This window comes from Lineus longissimus, chromosome 6 (assembly GCF_910592395.1).
Source record: "Lineus longissimus chromosome 6, tnLinLong1.2, whole genome shotgun sequence".
Classification (NCBI taxonomy): Eukaryota; Metazoa; Nemertea; class Pilidiophora; order Heteronemertea; family Lineidae; genus Lineus; species Lineus longissimus.
The window spans coordinates 5,906,073-5,931,469 of NC_088313.1; the positions used below are offsets into that span (position 1 = coordinate 5,906,073).

At 40.5% G+C, this 25,397-nt stretch overlaps 1 protein-coding gene and 1 pseudogene across 1 annotated transcript; both read right to left on the reverse strand.

The window, feature by feature from the left end:
* The window catches only part of LOC135489703 (uncharacterized), a 106,788-nt pseudogene that overhangs the window by 65,445 nt on the left and 15,946 nt on the right, over positions 1–25,397 (reverse strand).
* On the reverse strand, positions 6,971–8,142 carry LOC135488929 (uncharacterized). Its single transcript, XM_064773891.1, has 4 exons — positions 8,044–8,142; positions 7,816–7,878; positions 7,499–7,584; positions 6,971–7,168 (listed from the first exon to the last, which is right to left on the reverse strand). Exons 1-4 carry the CDS (start codon positions 8,137–8,139, stop codon positions 7,039–7,041), a joined length of 375 nt encoding a protein of 124 aa, XP_064629961.1. The 5' UTR covers positions 8,140–8,142; the 3' UTR covers positions 6,971–7,038.

The window sequence follows — 25,397 nt, forward strand, 5'->3', positions numbered from 1 at the left end:
TGGAGGTAACCTGCTCTCGACCATTTCAAGAGAAAAGACTATGAAATGTTCTGATATTAACACAGTTTACCAAATATTAAACAGATTCAAAGTTTTATTTGTTCAAGTAATCAATTGTATAAGGCCAGGGACACATACACTGCTTTTTCAACTTGGTTGTGCCTGGCTGTGGAGGTAACCTGCTCTCGACCATTTCAAGAGAAATGACTATGAAATGTTCTGTTATTAACACAGTTTACCCAATATTGAACAGACTCAAATTTTTATTTGTTCAAGTAATCAATTGCATAAGGCCAGGGACACATACACTGCTTTTTCAACTTGGTGGTGCCTGGCTGTGGAGGTAACCTGCTCTCGACCATTTCAAGAGAAATGACTATTAAATGTTCTGCTATTAACACAGTTTCCCCAATATTGAACAGACTCAAATTTTTATTTGTTCAAGTAATCAAATGAATAAGGCCAGGGACACATACACTGCTTTTTCAACTTGGTGGTGCCTGGCTGTGGAGGTAACCTGCTCTCGACCATTTCAAGAGAAAAGACTATGAAATGTTCTGATATTAACACAGTTTACCAAATATTAAACAGATTCAAAGTTTTATTTGTTCAAGTAATCAATTGTATAAGGCCAGGGACACATACACTGCTTGTTCAACTTGGTGGTGCCTGGCTGTGGAGGTAACCTGCTCTCGACCATTTCAAGAGAAAAGACTATGAAATGTTCTGATATTAACACAGTTTACCAAATATTAAACAGATTCAAATTTTTATTTGTTCAAGTAATCAATTGTATAAGGCCAGGGACACATACACTGCTTTTTCAACTTGGTGGTGCCTGGCTGTGGAGGTAACCTGCTCTCGACCATTTCAAGAGAAATGACTATGAAATGTTCTGTTATTAACACAGTTTACCCAATATTGAACAGACTCAAATTTTTATTTGTTCAAGTAATCAATTGCATAAGGCCAGGGACACATACACTGCTTTTTCAACTTGGTGGTGCCTGGCTGTGGAGGTAACCTGCTCTCGACCATTTCAAGAGAAATGACTATGAAATGTTCTGTTATTAACACAGTTTACCCAATATTGAACAGACTCAAATTTCTATTTGTTCAAGTAATCAAATGTATAAGGCCAGGGACACATACACTGCTTTTTTCACTTGGTGGTGCCTGGCTGTGGAGGTAACCTGCTCTCGACCATTTCAAGAGAAAAGACTATGAAATGTTCTGATATTAACACTGTTTACCAAATATTAAACAGATTCAAAGTTTTATTTGTTCAAGTAATCAATTGTATAAGGCCAGGGACACATACACTGCTTTTTCAACTTGGTTGTGCCTGGCTGTGGAGGTAACCTGCTCTCGACCATTTCAAGAGAAATGACTATGAAATGTTCTGTTATTAACACAGTTTACCCAATATTGAACAGACTCAAATTTTTATTTGTTCAAGTAATCAAATGTATAAGGCCAGGGACACATACACTGCTTTTTTCACTTGGTGGTGCCTGGCTGTGGAGGTAACCTGCTCTCGACCATTTCAAGAGAAATGACTATGAAATGTTCTGTTATTAACACAGTTTACCCAATATTGAACAGACTCAAATTTTTATTTGTTCAAGTAATCAATTGCATAAGGCCAGGGACACATACACTGCTTTTTCAACTTGGTGGTGCCTGGCTGTGGAGGTAACCTGCTCTCGACCATTTCAAGAGAAATGACTATGAAATGTTCTGTTATTAACACAGTTTCCCCAATATTGAACAGACTCAAATTTTTATTTGTTCAAGTAATCAAATGAATAAGGCCAGGGACACATACACTGCTTTTTCAACTTGGTGGTGCCTGGCTGTAGAGGTAACCTGCTCTCGACCATTTCAAGAGAAAAGACTATGAAATGTTCTGATATTAACACAGTTTACCAAATATTAAACAGATTCAAAGTTTTATTTGTTCAAGTAATCAATTGTATAAGGCCAGGGACACATACACTGCTTGTTCAACTTGGTGGTGCCTGGCTGTGGAGGTAACCTGCTCTCGACCATTTCAAGAGAAATGACTATGAAATGTTCTGTTATTAACACAGTTTACCCAATATTGAACAGACTCAAATTTTTATTTGTTCAAGTAATCAAATGTATAAGGCCAGGGACACATACACTGCTTTTTTCACTTGGTAGTGCCTGGCTGTGGATGTAACCTGCTCTCGACCATTTCAAGAGAAAAGACTATGAAATGTTCTGATATTAACACAGTTTACCAAATATTGAACAGACTCAAAGTTTTATTTGTTCAAGTAATCAAATGTATAAGGCCAGGGACACATACACTGCTTTTTCAACTTGGTTGTGCCTGGCTGTGGAGGTAACCTGCTCTCGACCATTTCAAAAGAAATGACTATGAAATGTTCTGTTATTAACACAGTTTACCAAATATTAAACAGATTCAAATTTTTATTTGTTCAAGTAATCAATTGTATAAGGCCAGGGACACATACACTGCTTTTTCAACTTGGTGGTGCCTGGCTGTGGAGGTAACCTGCTCTCGACCATTTCAAGAGAAATGACTATGAAATGTTCTGTTATTAACACAGTTTACCCAATATTGAACAGACTCAAATTTTTATTTGTTCAAGTAATCAATTGCATAAGGCCAGGGACACATACACTGCTTGTTCAACTTGGTGGTGCCTGGCTGTGGAGGTAACCTGCTCTCGACCATTTCAAGAGAAATGACTATGAAATGTTCTGTTATTAACACAGTTTACCCAATATTGAACAGACTCAAATTTTTATTTGTTCAAGTAATCAAATGTATGAGGCCAGGGACACATACTCTGCTTTTTTCACTTGGTGGTGCCTGGCTGTGGAGGTAACCTGCTCTCGACCATTTCAAGAGAAAAGACTATGAAATGTTCTGTTATTAACACAGTTTACCAAATATTGAACAGATTCAAAGTTTTATTTGTACAAGTATTCAATTGCATAAGGCCAGGGACACATACAATGCTTTTTTCACTTGGTGGTGCCTGGCTGTGGAGGTAACCTTCTCTGGACCATTTCAAGAGAAATGACTATGAAATGTTCTGTTATTAAGACAGTTTCCCCAATATTGAACAGACTCAAATTTTTATTTGTTCAAGTAATCAAATGAATAAGGCCAGGGACACATACACTGCTTTTTCAACTTGGTGGTGCCTGGCTGTGGAGGTAACCTGCTCTCGACCATTTCAAGAGAAAAGACTATGAAATGTTCTGATATTAACACAGTTTACCAAATATTAAACAGATTCAAAGTTTTATTTGTTCAAGTAATCAATTGTATAAGGCCAGGGACACATACACTGCTTGTTCAACTTGGTGGTGCCTGGCTGTGGAGGTAACCTGCTCTCGACCATTTCAAGAGAAATGACTATGAAATGTTCTGTTATTAACACAGTTTACCCAATATTGAACAGACTCAAATTTTTATTTGTTCAAGTAATCAAATGTATAAGGCCAGGGACACATACACTGCTTTTTTCACTTGGTGGTGCCTGGCTGTGGATGTAACCTGCTCTCGACCATTTCAAGAGAAAAGACTATGAAATGTTCTGATATTAACACAGTTTACCAAATATTGAACAGACTCAAAGTTTTATTTGTTCAAGTAATCAATTGCATAAGGCCAGGGACACATACACTGCTTTTTCAACTTGGTGGTGCCTTGCTGTGGAGGTAACCTGCTCTCGACCATTTCAAGAGAAATGACTATGAAATGTTCTGTTATTAACACAGTTTACCAAATATTAAACAGATTCAAATTTTTATTTGTTCAAGTAATCAAATGTATAAGGCCAGGGACACATACACTGCTTTTTTCACTTGGTGGTGCCTGGCTGTGGAGGTAACCTGCTCTCGACCATTTCAAGAGAAAATACTATGAAATGTTCTGTTATTAACACAGTTTACCAAATATTGAACAGACTCAAAGTTTTATTTGTACAAGTATTCAATTGCATAAGGCCAGGGACACATACAATGCTTTTTTCACTTGGTGGTGCCTGGCTGTTGAGGTAACCTGCTCTCGACCATTTCAAGAGAAAAGACTATGAAATGTTCTGATATTAACACAGTTTACCAAATATTAAACAGATTCAAAGTTTTATTTGTTCAAGTAATCAATTGTATAAGGCCAGGGACACATACACTGCTTTTTCAACTTGGTTGTGCCTGGCTGTGGAGGTAACCTGCTCTCGACCATTTCAAGAGAAAAGACTATGAAATGTTCTGTTATTAACACGGTTTACCAAATATTGAACAGATTCAAAGTTTTATTTGTACAAGTATTCAATTGCATAAGGCCAGGGACACATACAATGCTTTTTTCACTTGGTGGTGCCTGGCTGTGGAGGTAACCTGCTCTCGACCATTTCAAGAGAAATGACTGAAATGTTCTGTTATTAACACAGTTTACCCAATATTGAACAGATTCGAAGTTTTATTTATCAAATTTATCAATTGTATAAGGCCAGGGACACATACACTGCTTTTTTCACTTGGTGGTGCCTGGCTGTGGAGGTAACCTTCTCTCGACCATTTCAAGAGAAATGACTATGAAATGTTCTTTAATTAACACAGTTTACCCAATATTGAACAGATTCAAAGTTTTATTTATCCAAGTTCTGTTTACATATTTTCACATCGAATGGAGCTGAACTCGGTTGCAGTGGAATAAAATTTGAGGCAACCACTCTGGATAAAATATCCACTGGTAGAGGTGAACTCGGCTCCACACTGAATACACTGAGCTGTGGTTGTTTGGCTGTCTTCCAGTAATCGATGGCTTTTCACTCCAAGGACACCTGCAATAAGGGAAAGAGAGTCATCCATTGAACAGTACTACTTATGCCCAGCATACACGGTCAAATGTCATCAAATTTCGAAAATGCTGTCTCATGGCCAAGGGCTTCTAACTAAAAATGATAATGATAATGATAAGCAGATTCCAGAAAAATATGATTGGTGACACTGAACAAACTATGATGGTCTATCTGCAGGAAGCAAAGAGAAAGATTTTGAGATTGACACACCACAGCGATGTAGTTGAGTTGGCCTGACATTAATAGGATGTGGCAATTTAGTTACTGGAGAAATATGATTAACCGAAGTTATTCCACATAGGTGTAGGCACTTCAATAGTTTTTGATACACTTAGTAATGACAAGAACATAATAAGGGTTCTCTACTGTACTTACAATTAATCAACATCTGGTGCTGTTTATAAGCAAAGTCAGGCTGGTTAACGATATACGACCATAGTTTGCACACTTTGGAGCAAGTGGCTCTCATACTGGTATCTTCCCCATAAGGGTCCTCGTAGTATGGCGCAACTGTGTCGTCTTCTGCACATGCTCTTACCACTATCGATTCCATTATTGAAAATGGTATGGCATACATCTAAAAAGTGTAAGTAATAAATGATACACTGTTGCTCAGATTACCAATATGTGCCTAGACTATAATAGGGTACAATACAAATAATAATGAAACATGCCACCATTGAATTATTTCAGCATTTGACTACTCTGACCTTGAAAAGTAGATCAAATTATGTGATAGATCAAGCATGAGATTAAGTCAAAGGTAGTTTTACATGAAGTGCCCCCTGGGGCCAAGTGTATTGCCAAAATCATGTAAATTTCTGAAAGACACACTGGCACCACAAAACCTTCAACCCAACCAAAGATGGAAAGCTTAGCATGTATCGTATGGTTACAGTGACTAGCTCCGGAAACGAGATCACAGGACAGACGGACAGACCCTCAGATGGCGAACGCCTCAACAATACCCCTTTGGCTTTTATGGGATGAGGGGTGAAAACTTCTGAAACAAACCTTTCTTGTTGCCTGTTTGTCGTACCACGGACAAATGGAAAGCCCTAGGCTAGGAGCCATGCGGTAACATTTTTATTCGGCCGTAATATCTTGGCGTGGGACTTTGATATGCATGAATTTCTCAAAATCTCCATTAGAGTTGCAAGGAAGTTGTACATGTAGTTTTTCCCAACTGGGCTTGAGACTTAACTATGGGCTCATGTCAAAATAATCGACGAGGCGATGAAAACTTACCTTGTTTTTCAAGGCCTGCGCATCGACACCCAAGTGCTCTGAAAAATCATTACAAAAAGTGATAAGTAATTACAATATTCACTTTACCTTTCATTCAGATACACACGGCAGTAATTATCAAGTCTCCATAGATAATCTGCAGTTGCAGGGCCACAGCACAATCAACTTGAAGTATAATTGAACCCAAAGAAAGTTAACCGACTGATGATCAAACTACATTAAGCCAAAACGGGGAGCATAATAATATTCCATTAGGTTTTCCAATGTATTTTAATATGGGATTAACCCACGGTGCAGGAGGGTAAAGCTGGCTTTTATGCTGGGCTGACTACAGGTTGGTGATGGTTCTGTACGGGTTTATGAAAGGAAAGAGTTAAAAAATGTTTTCAACATACCTGTTAAGAAGTTCTTGTAGATCTTTATTTTGAACAATTTCGTGCTCAAAATGTTGTGCCACTTCTTACAAACACATGCACAGACACATGTCATATGGCTCTGCTCTTTGTATGGCCCTCTCTCCGTCCAATCACAACACGCGAAGACAAGTATTTCCACTAGCATCTCGTATGGTAGGCAACTATTTATGTTCTGTAAGTATCAGTTAAAGAAAGACACATTAGTTATATGAGAAATGGGCCATTTCAGCACTCTTTTTCCAATTCGATAGGTAGGTTAAAAAAACAGTATTTGTTTTGCATCTTAATTCGATCTGAATGTGACGAACATTTTGCAATGAAATGCATGTTGTTAGTAGTTGTTAAAGTTTATTTCGAGTTGTTATTATTCGTTTTGGCCAATGGAATTCCTTTAAATAGTTTAAAGTATTCTAAGCACTATGAGGAGAGTTGGTTTGCTTGGCTGCCTTTCAGTCGCAAATATCATTTTGTAAAATGACTGCATGGGGCCATTTTTGGCCTTTGTGTCATTTTACTCTAAAACTGAAGTTCACCTTGCAGCTGGGACAGTAGAAATTGTCTGGTTCCTTCCATGGTAACAAACCGGCGCATCCAGGATGAAAATGTTGATCACATCCATCGCACTGCCAGTACAGCCTGTAGTGAAAGTGAGGACAGATTGTTGTACAGGAAAGCAAATTTTGATCAGGATGAGCACAGGACAGAATCCATAAATAAAACAATGGTGAACAATACATCAATGTTATCAATTTGATCGTGGACTTAACAAGGGGTTCTAACAGCCAGACAAATTTACCCACACTTCTAAAGACCTCGACATAGGCAGGACAAAATTCAGCTGTTGGTAATTACAAGTTTTTAAAAGGTCAAGCATAAGACCAAGTGAAAACCTTCAATAGATAGTAATTTTGCCATGAGAGGCAATTTTTTTTGTTTCAATGATCATGTGATGTTGTTGCTACTCACCGACCATCATTGAATTGCTGACACACACAGAATCGTTTTCTGATATTCGGTACCAAGGACGGATAGATAAACGATTTCCTTAATTTCTGGAAAAGAATCATAATTTTAGGTGAGTAAAATATTAAGGTCAAATCAAATGATTTACAACACTTTCAGACCATTTACATTTATTTGAATTTAAAACATTAAAGCACCTTAAGTTTTTTCCCTATATAAATTGTACGACAATAATACTAATAATAATAAGCAATATGATATGTATGATAATAATGAACATACATTTAATCATGGACTTCTGCTAAGGAAACAAACACTACCTTTGTTTGACGCGGCCGTAAAGCATAGCCATGGTCTGCAAGGGTGACTGATGCCTCACAATCCTAAAAAGAGAGTCACAAGAAATATGAAATGCACACAGTAGGAAATGGAATATGCTTTTTTGTGATTGTAGGTGGCTTTGATAGACCAGTGTCATATTCATTACTCTTTCTTCTGACATTGTCTGATAAAAATAATGGACAAAGGCTCAGGAAACAAAACACTACCTCTATTGGACATGGTCTTTTTGATGAATATCCATCATATCCAAGGTCTTCATTGATGTCAATGTCAGGTTGAGAGGCTGGCGACGGGTCTGGCATTTGCGACTGCGCTTCAGGTTGAGAGGCTGGCGACGGGTCTGGCATTGGCGACTGCGCTTCAGGTTGATAGGCTGGCGACGGGTCTGGCATTGGCGACTGCGCTTCAGGTTGATAGACTGGCGACGGGTCTGGCATTGGCGACTGCGCTTCAGGTTGAGAGGCTGGTGACGGGTCTGGCATTGGCATCTGTAAATTATTTAAAATTTTACTCATGGGTGGGATAGAAATAAATATCTTCTCACTAATAGCATAATCTGAAATTAGGGAGGGAACTATAGGCAGTAGCTAGGGTAAATAGGTGGTCATTGCATAACTGGTATGCTTAAGTTAGGGGTTTGGGTTGCCTTGATTCAGTGATAATTATCTACTGCATTGGATGTTTTTTGAGATGGTTCCCTAATTGCTGTCTCAATGCAAATTAACCAGTGCTACCTGGATCCTGCCGATAAAAAAATGCAAGTGCTCTTACTGTGGTTTTTGTCGGTATAAAAACTGCTCCTCTCCTCCGACAGTTCTTCTTGATGTATGAACCCGCTTGGCAGTTGGTCATTTCAACCACCGATAGTGGTCGCCTTGAATCGATCAATCTTGGAAGGTTTTCGCTGACCTTTAAAGTAATCCAGTGCTCCGAGTTACTTTTATGTATGATAAAGATTATTGGGTCCGTATTGAATGACCTTCTGCAAATCGGAATCATGTCTGCAGCATTCATCTCATTCAGGTTTGCCTCAGACAAACGGTTGCAAGTGTACCCTCGATGCTCTAGCACTGTTTCAACTACTAAGAAGCTATAATAACCTTCACGGTCACGCATATTTTCCTGCTCTTCGTCAAAGCTATAAACTGCCATTGAACGCAACCACAGTTCATCGGCAGTCCTGTCCATTTCCTCTACTGTAACGGGAAATTTGTCATCTACACCAGCACCGAGCGCATTGTTTATGCAGCACATCCCACAGTAGTTTGAATAACCTTGCGACTGGTATAGATCATTATTTCTTATCACAAACATGACTTCATGTCTCCGCCCTGTCTTGTACAGAGTGTCAGCTGCATAGCGGATTGTTTTCAGCAACCATTTAGCACATCGGTCATCGAGGGGACTCTCTTGCTCGATGTATTCCTCTATCCTACGCTGAACGTCAACAAGGGCTGGGACTGCAGCTCTGTCTTGAGTACCAGTTATTTTTGCTGAGGCAGACAATAATTTCCTCTTCTGGTCAGGGACAAACGGACGAGCAGAATTTGAAGCACCTTGACTTCTATTATCAGCACTTGGCATTGGCATCTGCATCTGCTCTCGAGGTTGTGATGTCGTTGACGGGCCTGGCATCGATGACGTTGTAGGGGCATCATTTCCGTAAGCGTGTGCAAGACGTCCAAAAACATCAAACTCATACCGCTCCGAGCAAGCTGCATTCTGTGTCTTCAGGAGACCTTTATTTAGTCAGTCATGTGGCCAACTGGGGTTGCTTGGTTTAGGAATTTCAAATTTCGCCCAAGAGAATTAAATAATTGCTCTGCCACCTGGGTATTGGTTACACTTGCAAATCCAGAGAGCAGCGACACTCTTCGTAGTACCTCCTCTGGCTTTTTACAGTTCTCCTCGTGGAACCAATCGAACAAAGCCAAATGAGAAGCAGACCCAGTGACTGGATGGCATCTTTCATCTGAAGAGATGATTGTTGGATGACTTGGCTGACTGGTCAAGTCCGGTACTGCGAACATTTGGCCATTGTTAGCTGCTTCGATGTTGTCTGAAGTTGCTTCTGCAAGACGTCCTTCATTGGGATGGAAAAACTCGGCCTCTATCGAGTTGCTATGGCTTGCAAGTAAATTTGCAATATCAAGTAAGCACACATTGGGTCGGTGTTTCAATGAGCGCAGCATGTCGGTGTAATCTCTTGGACCTTCGGACCGCAGCAAACTCTTCATGGCATAGGCAACACCATGTACACATGCCCCGACAGCAAGGCCACCTAAACAAATAAAATGAAATAACAGTTTCAATGCTGATTACATATCAGCACTGAGACAATGGGCGATTTCAAAGTTTTAGTGTTGAAACTTCAATTGGTTTTATTTAAAGCTGAGGAGGACCATTGTTAGTAAATCAGAAACAATTAACCACAAAGATCCTAAAGAGTTGCAAGGCTTGAATCTAACAATGGCTACAGAGGTTAAATTTAGTAGGCAATTTTCAGTAGTTGCTCAACAAATTCACTGTTGTGTGCTCAGTTTTTATATTAAACAATACCCACATGGCGTTAGGAAATGGGTTCTGATAATGCCTTGAGTTGATCATATATCTACGGCTAATAATTCTGCTGGTAATGAAGCTGAGACTACTGCCAGATTAACTTGGCGTGAAAAATATTACCAGGGAAATGTGATGGTTGCCCATTTGATAGTACAAGACAGAACCTTCCTTCTTTTCATACTTGCCTGATCTTCCAAAGACTTTTTCATAAGCCAAATCTAGATCGCCTCTTGTGATGGACTTCTCGCGCATTTGAACGATCATGTCAATTTTGGATCCAACAGGCTTTATCCGCATCTTTTTGCACAATTTCTTCACACTAGCCAACTGAAATGAAACATTATTTTGTTGATTATGATACTGCATAATGGGAATGAATAAATTGCGTTTGCAAAGAGCTTTCCAAATTCTAATTCATTTGGAAAGAAATTCAATACTGAAAGTGACTGACATCATGTTCCATTCTAAAACACCTCAAAATAAAGAATTAAATGTGACGGATATTTGGCTGCTCCATAATTTTCACCAACCAACATTGTAAGTGGTTATAGTTGCCAAACCCAACTGGCACATACATAAACTAGAAACTGTTGCTCATTGTAATCAACGTTTTTCAAAAACCAAACAAATTACGCCAATGAATGAACTACCTTTTCATCATGAAGGAGGCTCAGCAAAACCTCTTCAGGAACTGCCTCGTTCGATTCTTCACCTTCTCTTCTGACAGAGCATTTCATATGTTCGGTATTGAATACCATGTCGCTGGCCCGTGACTTCTCCCCTATCCAAGGAGCCCAGTCCTCATACGAAGGTGACACAGCTGGATGTTTGACAGCCCCTGCAATATAAACAGAATCAAATTGTTAAAGGGGTGTTATAGGCATGAGCTTGGTAGGCCAGAATAACTTTCAACTCACTTAATTCCCTACATCTGACGGTGCACGGAAACCTTTTACTGTGCAAGGAATATTTATTGCTGAATCAAATGTAACCCAGTCAACTGTGCATTAGTAATCTCAAGTCTACTATAAACTTGTTCTTATATAGCGCTTTTTCCAGGTCATCCCTGCTCTAAGTGCTTTTGCAACAGCATTATTATCATCCCAGTTTCCACAGCACCACTTTGCCACCATTTTTGCCTTCAAACACCTTCTAAAACTGAAATCCTGGCCTTTCAGAAAGTATTTCAGGGTGATGCACATTTTATTTCAACTTGTCGTGTGGAAACCAAGATTGTTTGATAAGCAGAAAGATAAAGAGAGAGAGATAGAAAAACCAGCAAAATTATTAAAGTAAGACTGTCTCCATTGAGGGTGGGCGGTCTTGCCAGGCGTACGTAACTAAATACTTAATTATATTACTCTTCATTGAATTCTAAAGTGGACTTATTCAAACGGAAAAGAGTAGAATTCATCAATTCACCAAATCATCAAATACAAATACCTTTGCTAATTGTATCACTGAATATACATGATTCAATGTCATTCCAGAACTGTTTGGCATCAACTTGGTCAGGTGTTTCAGAATTGGGTTCCTTCAAATCAGACACTAAAAAAGAACACAAATAAAATCATAAGAAACGCGCACAAAATTTTAATGAAACAGCCAGGGGCCATTGTGCTCACCGTATAGTAGACAGGAAACATGCTTAGTTTATGCCCAACATGCCCAAAATTAACAGGCAATTTACGCCATTTGACCTCTGTGACCTTTGCCTGTCCTCTACCTGATTTTTTTCTGGTGGCCAAATCAAGAATCAGAACGGACCGAAATTCAGGCTCCGGAGACATGTGACCTAGGGTATGATGTGTACAACGTTTCGAGTTCATACCATTTATAGCAGTAAAGAAATGTGCCAGAGGATACGACAAAGACAGACATTGCACCATTGTATAGACACACCTAACGGTGAGCCAAAAAGCAGCTCCTACTATTCTCGCATAACAACCATCGACAATTCATCAACTTTTTTCCATAAATCAAGACAGTTCAAGATTTCAATAATTTTTCTGTTCCTTCTTTTAACACTAGTTTTTCCATAAAGCATACCTGCAAACCTATGACTTGTCTTCCGTAATCCATCCCAAATCAACATCACAGGGTAGTAGCCGCAGAGAATACAGTTGAAATCATAATCGCTCTGTGCCAAACACTCGAAGATGAAATACCCGCTCTGCACATCTTGCCGTTTGATGTTCTCATTCAGCCTCTCCTGAAGTATGTTCACTTGTGAACCGATCGGCACATGGCTCTAGAAATACAGTATGAGGCAATGAAAACTAAGCATTCGCCCAAAACTTGGTCTCTAAAGTGCCACTACATATGGGTACATGTGTACCAAGTTTCAACTCAATAGCTCTAACAGTTCTGAAACGTGCCCTGCTAACGGACAACGGACGACGACGGACGACAGTATAGGATAAGCTCACCTCTGCTGAGAGGTAAGCTAACACCTGTTTGATTACGAAAAGTCATTTAGAGCACTACTTTCTACTTGAAAGCAGGAGATCGAATTCCATCCACAAAAGTATCAAACAACAATGATTCTCTACCTGCAATCCATAACGAATATCCAGGCAAACATCAATTCCAAGAAAAAGGGAATCGTTGCAGTTGTGGATCCCATCTTTCCACTCTTGGTATCGATATGGAATTTTGCATCTGTGACAAGTTTTGATATATACATGTACACCTAAAAAGATAATACAGGAATTACGTCATAAAGTCATCAAGGGCGTTTCGTTCTTAGTTAACTATGAAGTTATGAGTTATGTCAGAAATGATGTCCATCGTACAAATTAAACACTAGTAGTACTGCATTTTATTAATTCAAAATACCTGCAAAAAAGTGATTCTGTTGTACAGGACTATATATCCAATATATGGCAGCCCTGCACGTCCTGGAGACTTCAGGTGTCCCTGTCTTGGTGAGCCAATATATCAAATAGGTCATACATGGCAAAAAAAAGCTCATTTCATACAGTATAAATCCAGAACAATCTACAAGAAGACATACCTTTCACTATCTTCTTCATGAAAATAATCTTTCTCTGTTTGGTCACCAGCCGTGCATCACTCAATAAGCTGCTGCATCTTGTACACCTGGATTCTGATGGCTCTATTCTCACTGGATCAGCAGACAGGAGGTCACTCTCAACATCTCCAGAAACATCAGGCGGGTACCTTTTCTCCTGCTTTAAATACAAATCATAGCCTCCAGCACATCCTTGTCCTGAGACGGATAACCAGAGTTAAGTTGTCCTTGAACTCCCTCTTCATTTTCAGAACCAGGACTGACACAGCTGCCATCCTCATCTTCATCATCACTTGGTGCCCTTCCAATCAAATGACGCATTTATTGGAAAAGGAACCATTTTGCAATCACTTTATGCACACATCCACGTTTTTGTCTGCATCATCTGCAATGCATGCTCTTGGTTGGTTTGTGAAACCATACAATTGTTCGCTTGAATCGACTGTAATACCTGATGTTTTTGGGCAAAACAGACAGGTAGATGTGTTGTTGTTGGACATTCGGAGGAGGTGGTAAATAAACTACCAGAGGCACACCTTTTTCATGAGCAGTCACTTGCAACACATTTGCCTCATCAGACCGTTCAGCCTTGATGTACTTCCCAGCTACAAGTTCCTCTAGGGAAGAAGGACGCAGGTCAACAGTGCGACCAGGCTCGGCGTACGGTATGGACCTTACATGGCAGCATTCAAAAGCCAAATTGTCTCCTCTGTTAGCAGCCTCCTTCTGCTGTTGACAATGGTTATCTTCACACTCAGAAGTTGCACCCTGACCACCACTAATTTTTTTCACATGAACAGGAGTATACGCTCCACTAAGTTTTTTGGCTGCAGTATACAGACCCTCACTTGCATTGACGATCAGACAGTGATGATGCCTTGAAAGATTGATGTCAGGCTGCTTAACCAGATGTATCCGCTCATGCTGTCTGATGTACTTCTTTGAATAAAGGCCACCACAATGAGAACATTTCACCTTTTTTGTGATAGATGGCTTATCATCTGAAGGCCTAAAAAATAAAGACACCTAGTAAATACAAGTGTAAAATTCGCAAGTCAAGATGGATGATATACATGATAATATAGGCCATTCCACATTCGTGGCATAGCGATGCTCAAGTACCACACACGAGACAGATAGTACCCCTAACTACTGTATGGAATGCTCACCGTATAGTACACAGGAAAATGCTTTGTTTACAGCCTAACACTAACACTTAACAGTCAATTTGCGCCCTTGACCTCAGAGACCTTAAAAAGTCGGTTACACCAATCTTAATTTCTGATCAACATGTAAAGATGCCTAATAGTCTATCTATTGAAAAAGACTTAAGTATCATTTCAGAGAGTTTGCTGAAAAGCATGCCACATCAACCTGATGTTTGTTTGGTCAACATGTAGAGCTGCCTAAAAGGTGTTACATACCAAATTTAAAAACTATAAGACAAGTAATGAGAAAAGAGTTTGATCTCTGGTGACCTTAAAAAGTAGGTCAAATCAAAATAATGAATGAAATATGTTGTATCCTTGCTAGGGGTACCCCCTATAAGAATTATATCAGAAACGCAACAGTAATTTAGTGAGATCGCATTTAAAAAAAATTTGGTTTAAGTCCCATCGTGGCCAGGTCACGAATTAAAAGAGTAAGACCCAGCTAACGGCGAGTCGGCAGCGAGGAACAGACCCCAGAACACATCCTAGGCGTCTACCCACAATTGGAGCTGACACGAAGGAAGTTATGGCTCAAAGACACAACACCCAGGACAAAGCTGTGGGGAAATGCTGTCAACTTGACGCAGACCACCCGTTTCATTGACACATCCCCACTGCATATTTGACATTCACATGCATGATCAATCGTACGCAGAAGAACAGACCGAATTTCCTTGTCAGGGTACATGACTTTAAGCATGAGGTGTACGAAGTTTCATAGCACTAGTCGTTATTTGTGCTATGATATGACGATGACGACGACGGACACTGCGCTATCGTACCGACTTCTCTTAAAGTGGGCCAAAAACACGATCGAGACATGTATTAATCCATTACCGGAAGTGTGGCAAATAGAGCATATTGAAATGTCAAGTTGTGTTAAAAATACACGGCTGGGTTGGATAAAAAGGGAACCTGCAGAGTGAGACCATCACAGATATATGCTTTTTGATAACATATCTTAGAAATTGTGGTCTCATTGGTCATTTTAGAACTTGAATTTTGAAAGGGCAATGTCTGTCAATTTCGAAGAATATGCTGTTAGGGAATCGTTTTTCTAAAAACTTTAACATTTTACTGGGAAAAGATTCTTCTTGACACAGTTAAATTTGGGGAGGATTGAAGGGGTACTTTTTTGCCCCAAGGTTGTAATAAAGGGATCTGGCCAACAAAGGCACTGCACGGTTTAAAACGTGACTCAGGGTAATTGGTGTATCCCCCCCCCCCCCGCACACTCCGCCTGCTGACTAGGCAGCTAATTGGGTTTGCGTGTACATGGTTTCAAACCACAATATATCTTTGTTACTGTTATAGGTCAACATTACTTCAGTCCAAAATAACTTGAATGGGCATTTTTGAGGGTTTTCAGTTGGCACAACTACCTCGGCCAATTGACAACCTAAATGACATAAAACAACTAACCTAGAGTAATCATGATCAACATCTTCTAACAGTACACTACATCAGGAGAGCTGTTCTGGCATGTCTGGTCCCTGAAATAAAAAAAGCACTCATCAGATGTTGATTATGTTTATGAAGATCGATTCAGAGACAAGCTTCACCAAGCTTCACCATACTCCCCCCCCCCCCCCCCCCCACGTCAAGCAAAGTGAGCACCACTTCTGCTCCATGGTTACTCTGTGGTTGCTGCCACATTGACAGGCATTAGACGTGAATTCAACGTGTTAGTTTTTGTTCTTCGATTGACAGGAATTTGACGTGGCAAAATATATTTTTCAACTACATGTAAGGATATGAAATGACGTGAATTCGACCTCAAATAGGCGTCAAACTGACAGGGGGACGACTGCTGCACAAGTTGATAATGCCACGGTTTCAAAAAAACACTAGAGTTAAAGAATTTCAATGTTAGTGTCTTAAACTCTGTGACCTAGAAAAAAATGGTTGTGACTCTGTGCCTTGCACAACACTTAAACTAGTGTCCTGCCAATCACTACTTAAAACTAGTGAACCTATGTTGCCAAAGGGCTTGCAAAATTACAAAGCTGCCTGGACTGAGTGACCAGTACCCTGCCTAAGTGTTTCAACTATACTTTCATCTCACAAATTAAAGGGTGCAGCACCAAGGGTGCAGCACCCTGCATCTCTGAAAGTGCTCTCTGCCTTTTTAAGACAGAACTAATACATATTTTTCTATTAGTATTACAGGATGGCGATTTAACCCGCAATTTTTTCTAGTGCATTCTGCCCTGTTTGTTTGACGATTCCTGTCTTTTTGCTTTTCTGAAGGCAAACCTAGAGTGACTATAGTCCATTCGTTTATTTTATGTCCGCATCGGTTGGGCATCTGTCCGAGTGCAAACAGGATTTTTTCATTTAGTTACCACAGTAAAGACATAAATTTGTTTTTATACATTTGCCTGTGTAGTAGAAGTAAAACTGGATACCGTCACTGTAGTTTACAACAATGTCCATCGGTCCCTATTGTTGGGCTGTTGTGTTGCTCCACCGACGCGCGTTTCTGCCCCTCTAGGCTTCATCAGGGTGGCTGGGGTTGACTTGCATCTGTCTTGTTCGAAGTTCACAGTTTGAATGACATCATGACTCGGGGGTGGTTTCTCAATGACGTTGTGACGTTATAGACTTTGTTGCGACTCTGTTGTTGAAACATTCTGTTGTAGTCAAGCAGGTGGGCTGTCCAAATGGCACATGTTGAGGAGTACAGGATCAACCGATGATACACACGGACCAGACAATAAAATCGGAATAGTAGAAGTAAAACTGGATACCGTCACTGTAGTTTACAACAATGTCCATCGGTCCCTATTGTTGGGCTGTTGTGTTGCTCCACCGACGCGCGTTTCTGCCCCTCTAGGCTTCATCAGGGTGGCTGGGGTTGACTTGCATCTGTCTTGTTCGAAGTTCACAGTTTGAATGACATCATGACTCAGGGGTGGTTTCTCAATGACGTTGTGACGTTATAGACTTTGTTGCGACTCTGTTGTTGAAACATTCTGTTGTAGTCAAGCAGGTGGGCTGTCCAAATGGCACATGTTGAGGAGTACAGGTCCGTACTGGTCCGTGTGTATCATCGGTTGATCCTGTACTCCTCAATATGTGCCATTTGGACAGCCCACCTGCTTGACTACAACAGAATGTTTCAACAACAGAGTTGCAACAAAGTCTATAACGTCACAACGTCATTGAGAAACCACACATGAGTCATGATGTCATTCAAACTGTGAACTTCGAACAAGACAGTGCAAGTCAACCCCAGCCGCCCTGATGAAGCCTAGAGGGGCAGAAACGCGCGTCGGTGGAGCAACACAACAGCCCAACAATAGGGACCGATGGACATTGTTGTAAACTACAGTGACGGTATCCAGTTTTACTTCTACTATTCTCTTTTTATACATTTGTGTACATAGACGTAGTGCATTGGATTTGGACATTTTCCGCTCAATATGCTAAGAATAAATGAGAAATATCCAGAAACAAAATGTGGCCTAATCAAGTGACCCTCAAAATGACATCTGGACATCGATGACAATTTTTTCTATTTCTGCACTGAGAATGCTGAACCTCGAAAATCCTGTTTGGTTTTTGAGGTGACGATTGATAAAAACCAAGCAATCTGACCAGTAATTTGCCCTTCAGAAGTCCAAACGATGAGGACATATAATAAACAAATGGACTATAGTTGATGCGAGGCTTTCAAATTCAAACTTACCACTTTTTCATGTGACTGATTGCATCATTCTTCCTCCTTATTGGACGCTCACAATGCACACAATGAAAGTGTGTTCCTTCAATGTTTTGATGCGTCAGGCGACGGCTTGTGGTATTCGACTCGATGACTCGACGACGCGATGGCTCGATGACGCGATCGTTGCTATGGATTTTGCTAAAATACGGAATCCCATGATCCTGGTCTCCGGGCTACCGCTGCAACAGCAGAGGTTTTAGCTCGGCCTTCCCATACCCAGCTACGGTATGTAGAAGGATGTGCCCCCCCCCCCCCCCAGCCATGGCCACTGAAGATTGGTCCCCGCGATTGATTTTGATATTTAAAGGACTCGCGGAAGTTTCATAGCATGCAAAATGACCGGAGATTTAATTGACAAACAAGCTTCTAGTGGCCAATGTCAGATGTCATGTGGTAGTCTGTCAACAATCGGAATTTCGCATATGTGCAGTTTTTTAGACTCAGTCACTCAGTCCCTCTTCCGCCCCTTGACATCTGCCCCCCCCCCCCCCCCCAATACATCAGCCCCTATACATGCTTTCCGAAATTGGTGGCTTGCATTGGAACTAACTTTTTCCCCCTTGTCCGTCATTAAAGGCATCCAAGTGTGTTGGTCAACCATGACTATCTCCTTTGTCCCTCCACCACAGGCCTAGTTTCCCCTTATGACATCACTATTTCGGACACTCAGCGCCCCATTTCTGGAAAGGTGTATAGGACATTTAATATTGCCGTGCTGAACGGATATCCAGAGCCAACCTTGTCTCCAGGAACTCGCGTGTCATTTTAACATTGGAATTTCTGCTCGTAAAGAACCTGGGTAGGAGGTTGATCTGAACCAGCTATATTTAGGTGTATTCAGCTGTATTGACGGTAAGCTTGCATAGCAACATGGCGCATGGTTTTATCAAAAATGCGAACTTGTAGGAAACGAAAAATGGTCGGATTAGATACGGTGAAAACAGCTGGAAAGGGGTTGGTAATGATCGGTTCTTTTTTATTTTCCTCCACTTATGATTCTATGTATAAATTACAGTCCAGGCAGTGATATTCTTTAAAAAGATTCCAACTTGATCGCGTCATCGAGTCATCGCGTCGTCGAGTCATCGAGTCGAATACCACAAGCCTCAGGCGACATGTGACAGAATAGACATCTAAAATATAAAGCTAATGAATAAAAATAAGGGCTAACAAATTTGAATGGTTGCAACCTCATCATAAGTTTTTGAGTCAGGACTTTGTAAATACTTATTCATAATGAAATTTGGTTGCAATCTGATCATTAGTTTTTGAGTACATGTGTAATATGACTTGGTCCATACTTCAAGATGGCCACCTGGCAGCCATATTTGATGTCTGAGCAGGCCACATAGAGGATCATACTCCGACACTAGATTCATGTTCACACAGGTTTAGAAGCTTCTAGCTCAAATACAAATGAAACATGCCACTTTACGGTGATTTATTGAAGTTTCACCTTTTGCTATAGTGAAGTTTGAGGATGACAGTCAACAACAAAGGCCTGAATTGACCAGCAATTTTATAATGCGCGCGGGAAAATAATAGGCGAACTTCATCGATCAGACCCACCACACTGGTCAAAAGAATATCACAAGTACAAAAAATGCAGATTACAGGGCGTTGCCGGCATTTTATTTATACACATCTAACATCAACGTGGAGCTAAGAAATCAAACTTTGTCCTCGATAATTTCAGCTGTATTTGTTGTTACGAAGTCGGAAGCGTTTTGGAAACAAACATGGCACTCCTTGTGGGAAATGCCTGGAGTCCACGAAACAGAGAGGTTGCTGATTATCAAAAGAACGACCCGAGCCAAGCACACTTAGCTATAAAAGGGCTAAAAAACAGAAACAAGTTAAGGGAGGCAAGAAACCGATTCCAAACAAAATAGACGATGCCAATGACGAACAGTCAATTGCTGATACATGTAGGTTCACAGAAGAGAGTATTTTAACATCTGATTGGTCTCTTTGGTTGGCAAAGTGCCAAGGCATCGTTGTGGTTGTCTTCTGGCAACCGCAGTCAATCATATACAATTTCCCAGTCTCGAGGATGAGAATGAAGGACGTCGCAATCCGAAGAGACAGGGTTCAGAGTCAAGATGAAGGGGTTAATTAATGCTTTGGACAGAGACATCAACCACTCTCTTGCATTTATGATCGGCTGGCCGCCGCTTCAGCACCACCGTCATCCTGAAGTGCTTTTTTGAAAATTGTCAAACTGCAAAGGGTTAACTACTCCCTAAACCATTTCAATAAGGTTGCCATCTGCTATCATATTTTTGTAACAATGCCATGTAGATGCATCACCTCTCACTCTGTATTTTATCCTGTAACCTTAGCGTTTTTGGTAAATAAAGTTATCTATTTTAAAAATTCAAAAAACTAAAGAGCCCCTCTCGCTGTACGTACAAAGTCTTGTATATTAAAAAGTCCTCTAAAAACCGGGATCTTGTATAAATATGTTACGATTACAATTTGTAATTGTTGGTCAATATCCCGTTAAAAAACGGCTTACTTTTCTACCTCATTCATTACAATTGATAAAGGAGTATGTAAAACGTAAAGGGCTGCATGTATTCATTTGTTTTGAAACCCATACAATTCATGCATGAAAAGTGTTACATATTCTGCCGCAAGACGAGAGAACCTCTTTAAGATAATTTGGGATTTTGTTAGAAGGGTGGCAGGTTAGAAATAAAAAAACATTACCTTGTTGGTGTCGCTCTCCTTCCTCTTCTTCATCAGCTGTTCTCCGTGGAATTCGACACTTCCAGTGTGTTTTCAAATGAACCTTCACTTTGCATGCCTTGGCAGGCCTGAAAAGATCTGGTGGACAGAGTGGGCAATGGTACGAACGACAATCACCCGGACAGCATGCTGTACACCGAACGATGTTCGCTTCCAACTCATCCAGGGAATGATTTACTGCCACACAGGCCATCTGCAATGTTTCAAAAAAATGCATAAGTCAAGCAATCTATAGTATATATAGTCAGTAGAACTTCTCTAAGGACACTCTCGGGACTGACAAATGCTGTACTGATTAGAGAGGTCAAATTTAATAGAAACAGTCAATCTGGGGCCTAAACTAGTGTCCCTAATAGAGAGGTTGTCCTTAATAGAGAGGTGTCCGCGAAGGGAGGTTCTACTGTTAATAATATCATGATCTGAGAATTTCCAGGGCCAGATTCTGATGACATAAAAAGTTTGTCACGTTTCACAACTGAGCACTCAATTCCAAAGACAAAGCCAAGAATCGGTTACTTACATCTCATCTACAACAGGCACATCACAAACAGCACATAACAACGTCAACTACCAACAGCTTCCAAACTCTCAACTCTCCAAGTTCTTTTCCCAAATTACTACTTCAACTTTAAAGACTCTAGACTTCTCTGACCTCCCCCCCAAAACATCACCTTATATACTAGACCACCCTACATGCCTTACCTCCTCCAATGGGTAAATAGCCTAACCCTAAAACAGAGTCTTAACCAATCAGCACTAACTAATGAAGAGGAGCAACCCATGAAAATACAGCACCATCAATCTCAAAATGCCAGACAAAGGGTCTAGGGCAAAGGCCTAGTCCCAAAGCTCATCACCAAGCCCACAAACAAAGGTCAAACAGCTTAAGAGATTATGATTACAGAACAAAGGAAAGGCTAATTAGGGTCCAAAGCATGGGAACTGATCTGATTACAGTTAACAAAAAGGTGTCGCCAAAGGTGACAGGGTTTGCAGACAGTAAGACTAAAACACAGTAAATGATATAATTTTTATTATAAGTTAGTAGGCAATACAAATATTGTCACAAATTGAAGTAGTCTCAAAGCTGCTTCATCATTTTCTCGAGCCAATTTTCTCCCCAAATTTTTTTACCGTAGCCTTTTTTACTGGGCCTTTTTTACCGTGGCTACAGGTAAAAAAGGCTACGGTAAAAAAGGTTGCTTTTTCTGATTTGTTTGTCATATTGCCTGTGACAGGGGTCATTCATAGTTCCTTGAATTGTACCCGAAATGACTTTTTGGTGCACTAAGAAAACAATTGCAGGTAAAAAAGGCTACGGTAAAAAATGCTACGGTAAAAAAGACTACAAAATATCGGCTCTGTTTCTCCAGCCGTTTCTCCATAACGGCTACAATTCAATGCTGAACAAAATTTTGACATCTATTGGTGACAGTTTCGTGTACAAAAAAAACTTGACAAAACCAGCTCAGACGACAGATTAAATATTGAGGAATGTAATGGTGGGTTTAAACTTCGGATCACACTGGGGTTTCAACACGAATTGAATTCGAATTAAATGTTTGATATTGCCGTATTGGGGCGTCAGACTCAATTCGGTTCAAAATCACATCTCAATCCGAAAACCACCCCTACAAGGAAAACCACTGGTGCCAAGGATGCTTAAACCAAAACGGTTCTTTTAAAACCGAACTGAATTGAATCAGTTAATCCAAAACAAAGAAACTGTAAATGTGTTGAGATTGTAAATAAATAAACTAACAATATAATCATATTAGTAGTTATTTCAGTTATTTTGACTCTGGTTTGGAAATTATGCAATTTTTCGTAAGTGTACAAATAATTTTTGGGGTAACTGTATCATAAGAAATGACAACCTGAAGGTGGTGTCCACCCCAGGTTTATCTTTCCAAGCAGCATACACTATTTACAAGCTCTGAAATGCAAGTTTTAGTGCAGTTCAAGGAAAACGATAAACTTACACGCAAAAAACCAGTGACTCGTATCTAGTCTTGTGGTGTAGTTCAACTGCTGCAGAGGGCGTTCTTGGTGCACTACGAGGATCCAACGTCGGTGATTTTGCACGTTTCTTTTTAATTTCTAAATCTTTCAACACAACCGCGCTCATGCCTGATCCCTCTCCTATCATCATCTTGAGGATTTGCTCAATTTCTCGCTTTATTTTAGGTTCATCAATGTCATCCGAGTTTTGGAGTTCTGCAAGGCGTTCTTCTCTCGCCGCACGCTCGACCTTGTCCCTGAAAAATTTCAAGAATTTTAATAATGAAATGGTCCATGGACCATGTCAGGCATGTGCTCACGTGTGTGTTCAAAAAGGTTTTGCTTACGGCACAGTTTAGGACATTGGTAAAGTAGTGTGTATCATTTCTTTGGTCGAGGCAACAGGCCAAAATTAAAGGGCTGAATAGAGGGTCTCTCGATACATGTCCACACTAGTTTAGAACCTTCTAGTTCAAATAGAAACGAACATGCTACCGATCGGTGATTCTGCTAACTTTGACCTCCGAGACCTTGAAAAATAGGTCAAATAAAAAAACGTTGGTTATGTGATGCACCCTACCATAAAAATCCCGCCAGTTCGGTCTATGAGTGAGGTCACCAAGGGGTACATTTGTGCCAAGTAAGGGATCTGTAGCTTAAGTAGTTACAAAATATGCCGTCATAGTAAAATGGCGGTGCAATAGGAAAACTTTGACGTCTGTGACCTTGTCACCCAGGGGTACATGTGTACCTAGTTTGAGTTTAGTAGCTTTAGCGCTAACAAAACGTGCCACCAATGTTTAAAGACGACAACGCGCTATCGCATAGGCTTACACGTGAGCCAAAACTTCATAAGGAAACAATACAGTAAACGAATGACATGATGGTGTAAGGTTTAAGTTTGTAACATTTTAGACTCCATGCCAAACCAAGTGCAACATGCCTCCAGACTGATTCACAGTATAAGCACCATGAACTTTACATTGACTTTTCCTCATCAATTTGAGTTGAACCTAACTTACATATTCCTGGCATGCCTGATAGAATAGCAGCCAGACATTCCAGACACAGCGACCCAGCCTCGCCTGCTCATACGGGTCAGGTTCATGTCCGCCGGGGTAGTGTGACAACATGATGGGCTTCTCATTGCTGAGTGGGGCTGTCGATTTCCAGCCGCACTTTCAGATGCTGAATAATGAAGGCAGGCAATCAATGATCACATAGAGACTTCTGACTGGTCGTCCAGGTTGTTTCATCTCCGTGCCTTGACTTGGCTGGCTCCCAGCCGCGTCTGCCTCCTTGCCCTTCGTCTTGATCTTGATGGGGCTTAGAGTCGGAGCATTCGGCAGTGATGGTAGCGACGCCTTGCTGGGCGATCGCGTGGTAACAAATGTTTAATAATCTGAAAAGGAAAACAATGACAATAACTTGACAGAAATGGTACAGCAGCTTGGATGAGTAGTTTTACAGGACTTCTTCAATTAGATCAAAATCATGACCAAGTAGACAGTGCTATGAAGGTTAGTTTGGCTTATATCATCCCTGGACTCAGAAGGTGTGGGATCACCTGTTTGAGCAACACTGAGTTAATCTATTGAATGATTCATCCATGTTCAGACTAACTACCCATCCGAGTTTAGGTCACATAACACAAGTTTGTTCAATGAAGCCAAGTTTTCTCTGCAGGCCTCAAGTTTTGTTCATCTTGCTTACCTCGCTGAATGAAGCAGTAGCTTATCTGCAAGAGGCACCAGTGTCCTATCACCAAGACTAGGCCACTGGGTGTCCGTATCCAATGGCGACTTTGCAGAAACTTCTTCAGGAGATCGCAGAGACACTTCAAACACACACCTTGGAAAAAATCACATTCAAACATTCAATTCACAGAATATTTGTATCGGGCAAAGTGATTGGGACTAGCATTATGACTTGCATGTGCAGCATCCTCAAGGCTTATTGGCATCAGACCAGTGATCAAACTTGACATGCTGAAGTGAAAAATTAGAGGAGCAGATCATGGAGGTAGCCAGCAATTCCAAAGGGAGGGATGCTGATGAAATATCTGTCCACACCTTAGTATAGTCATTCTAAACAACACTGCAGTGAAGGAAAAACTCGACTTTTTCTTCAGTGTACTGTATGTGTCATTGGAAGTGTTATTCTCCAACATGTCCAAGTAGTTTTCCATTTGTAGAATGGAGGATTTCAATCGATAAAATACAACAATACCTCGTGTCTATTTTCACGCTTGACAGACCTTGATGTTAGGCTGCT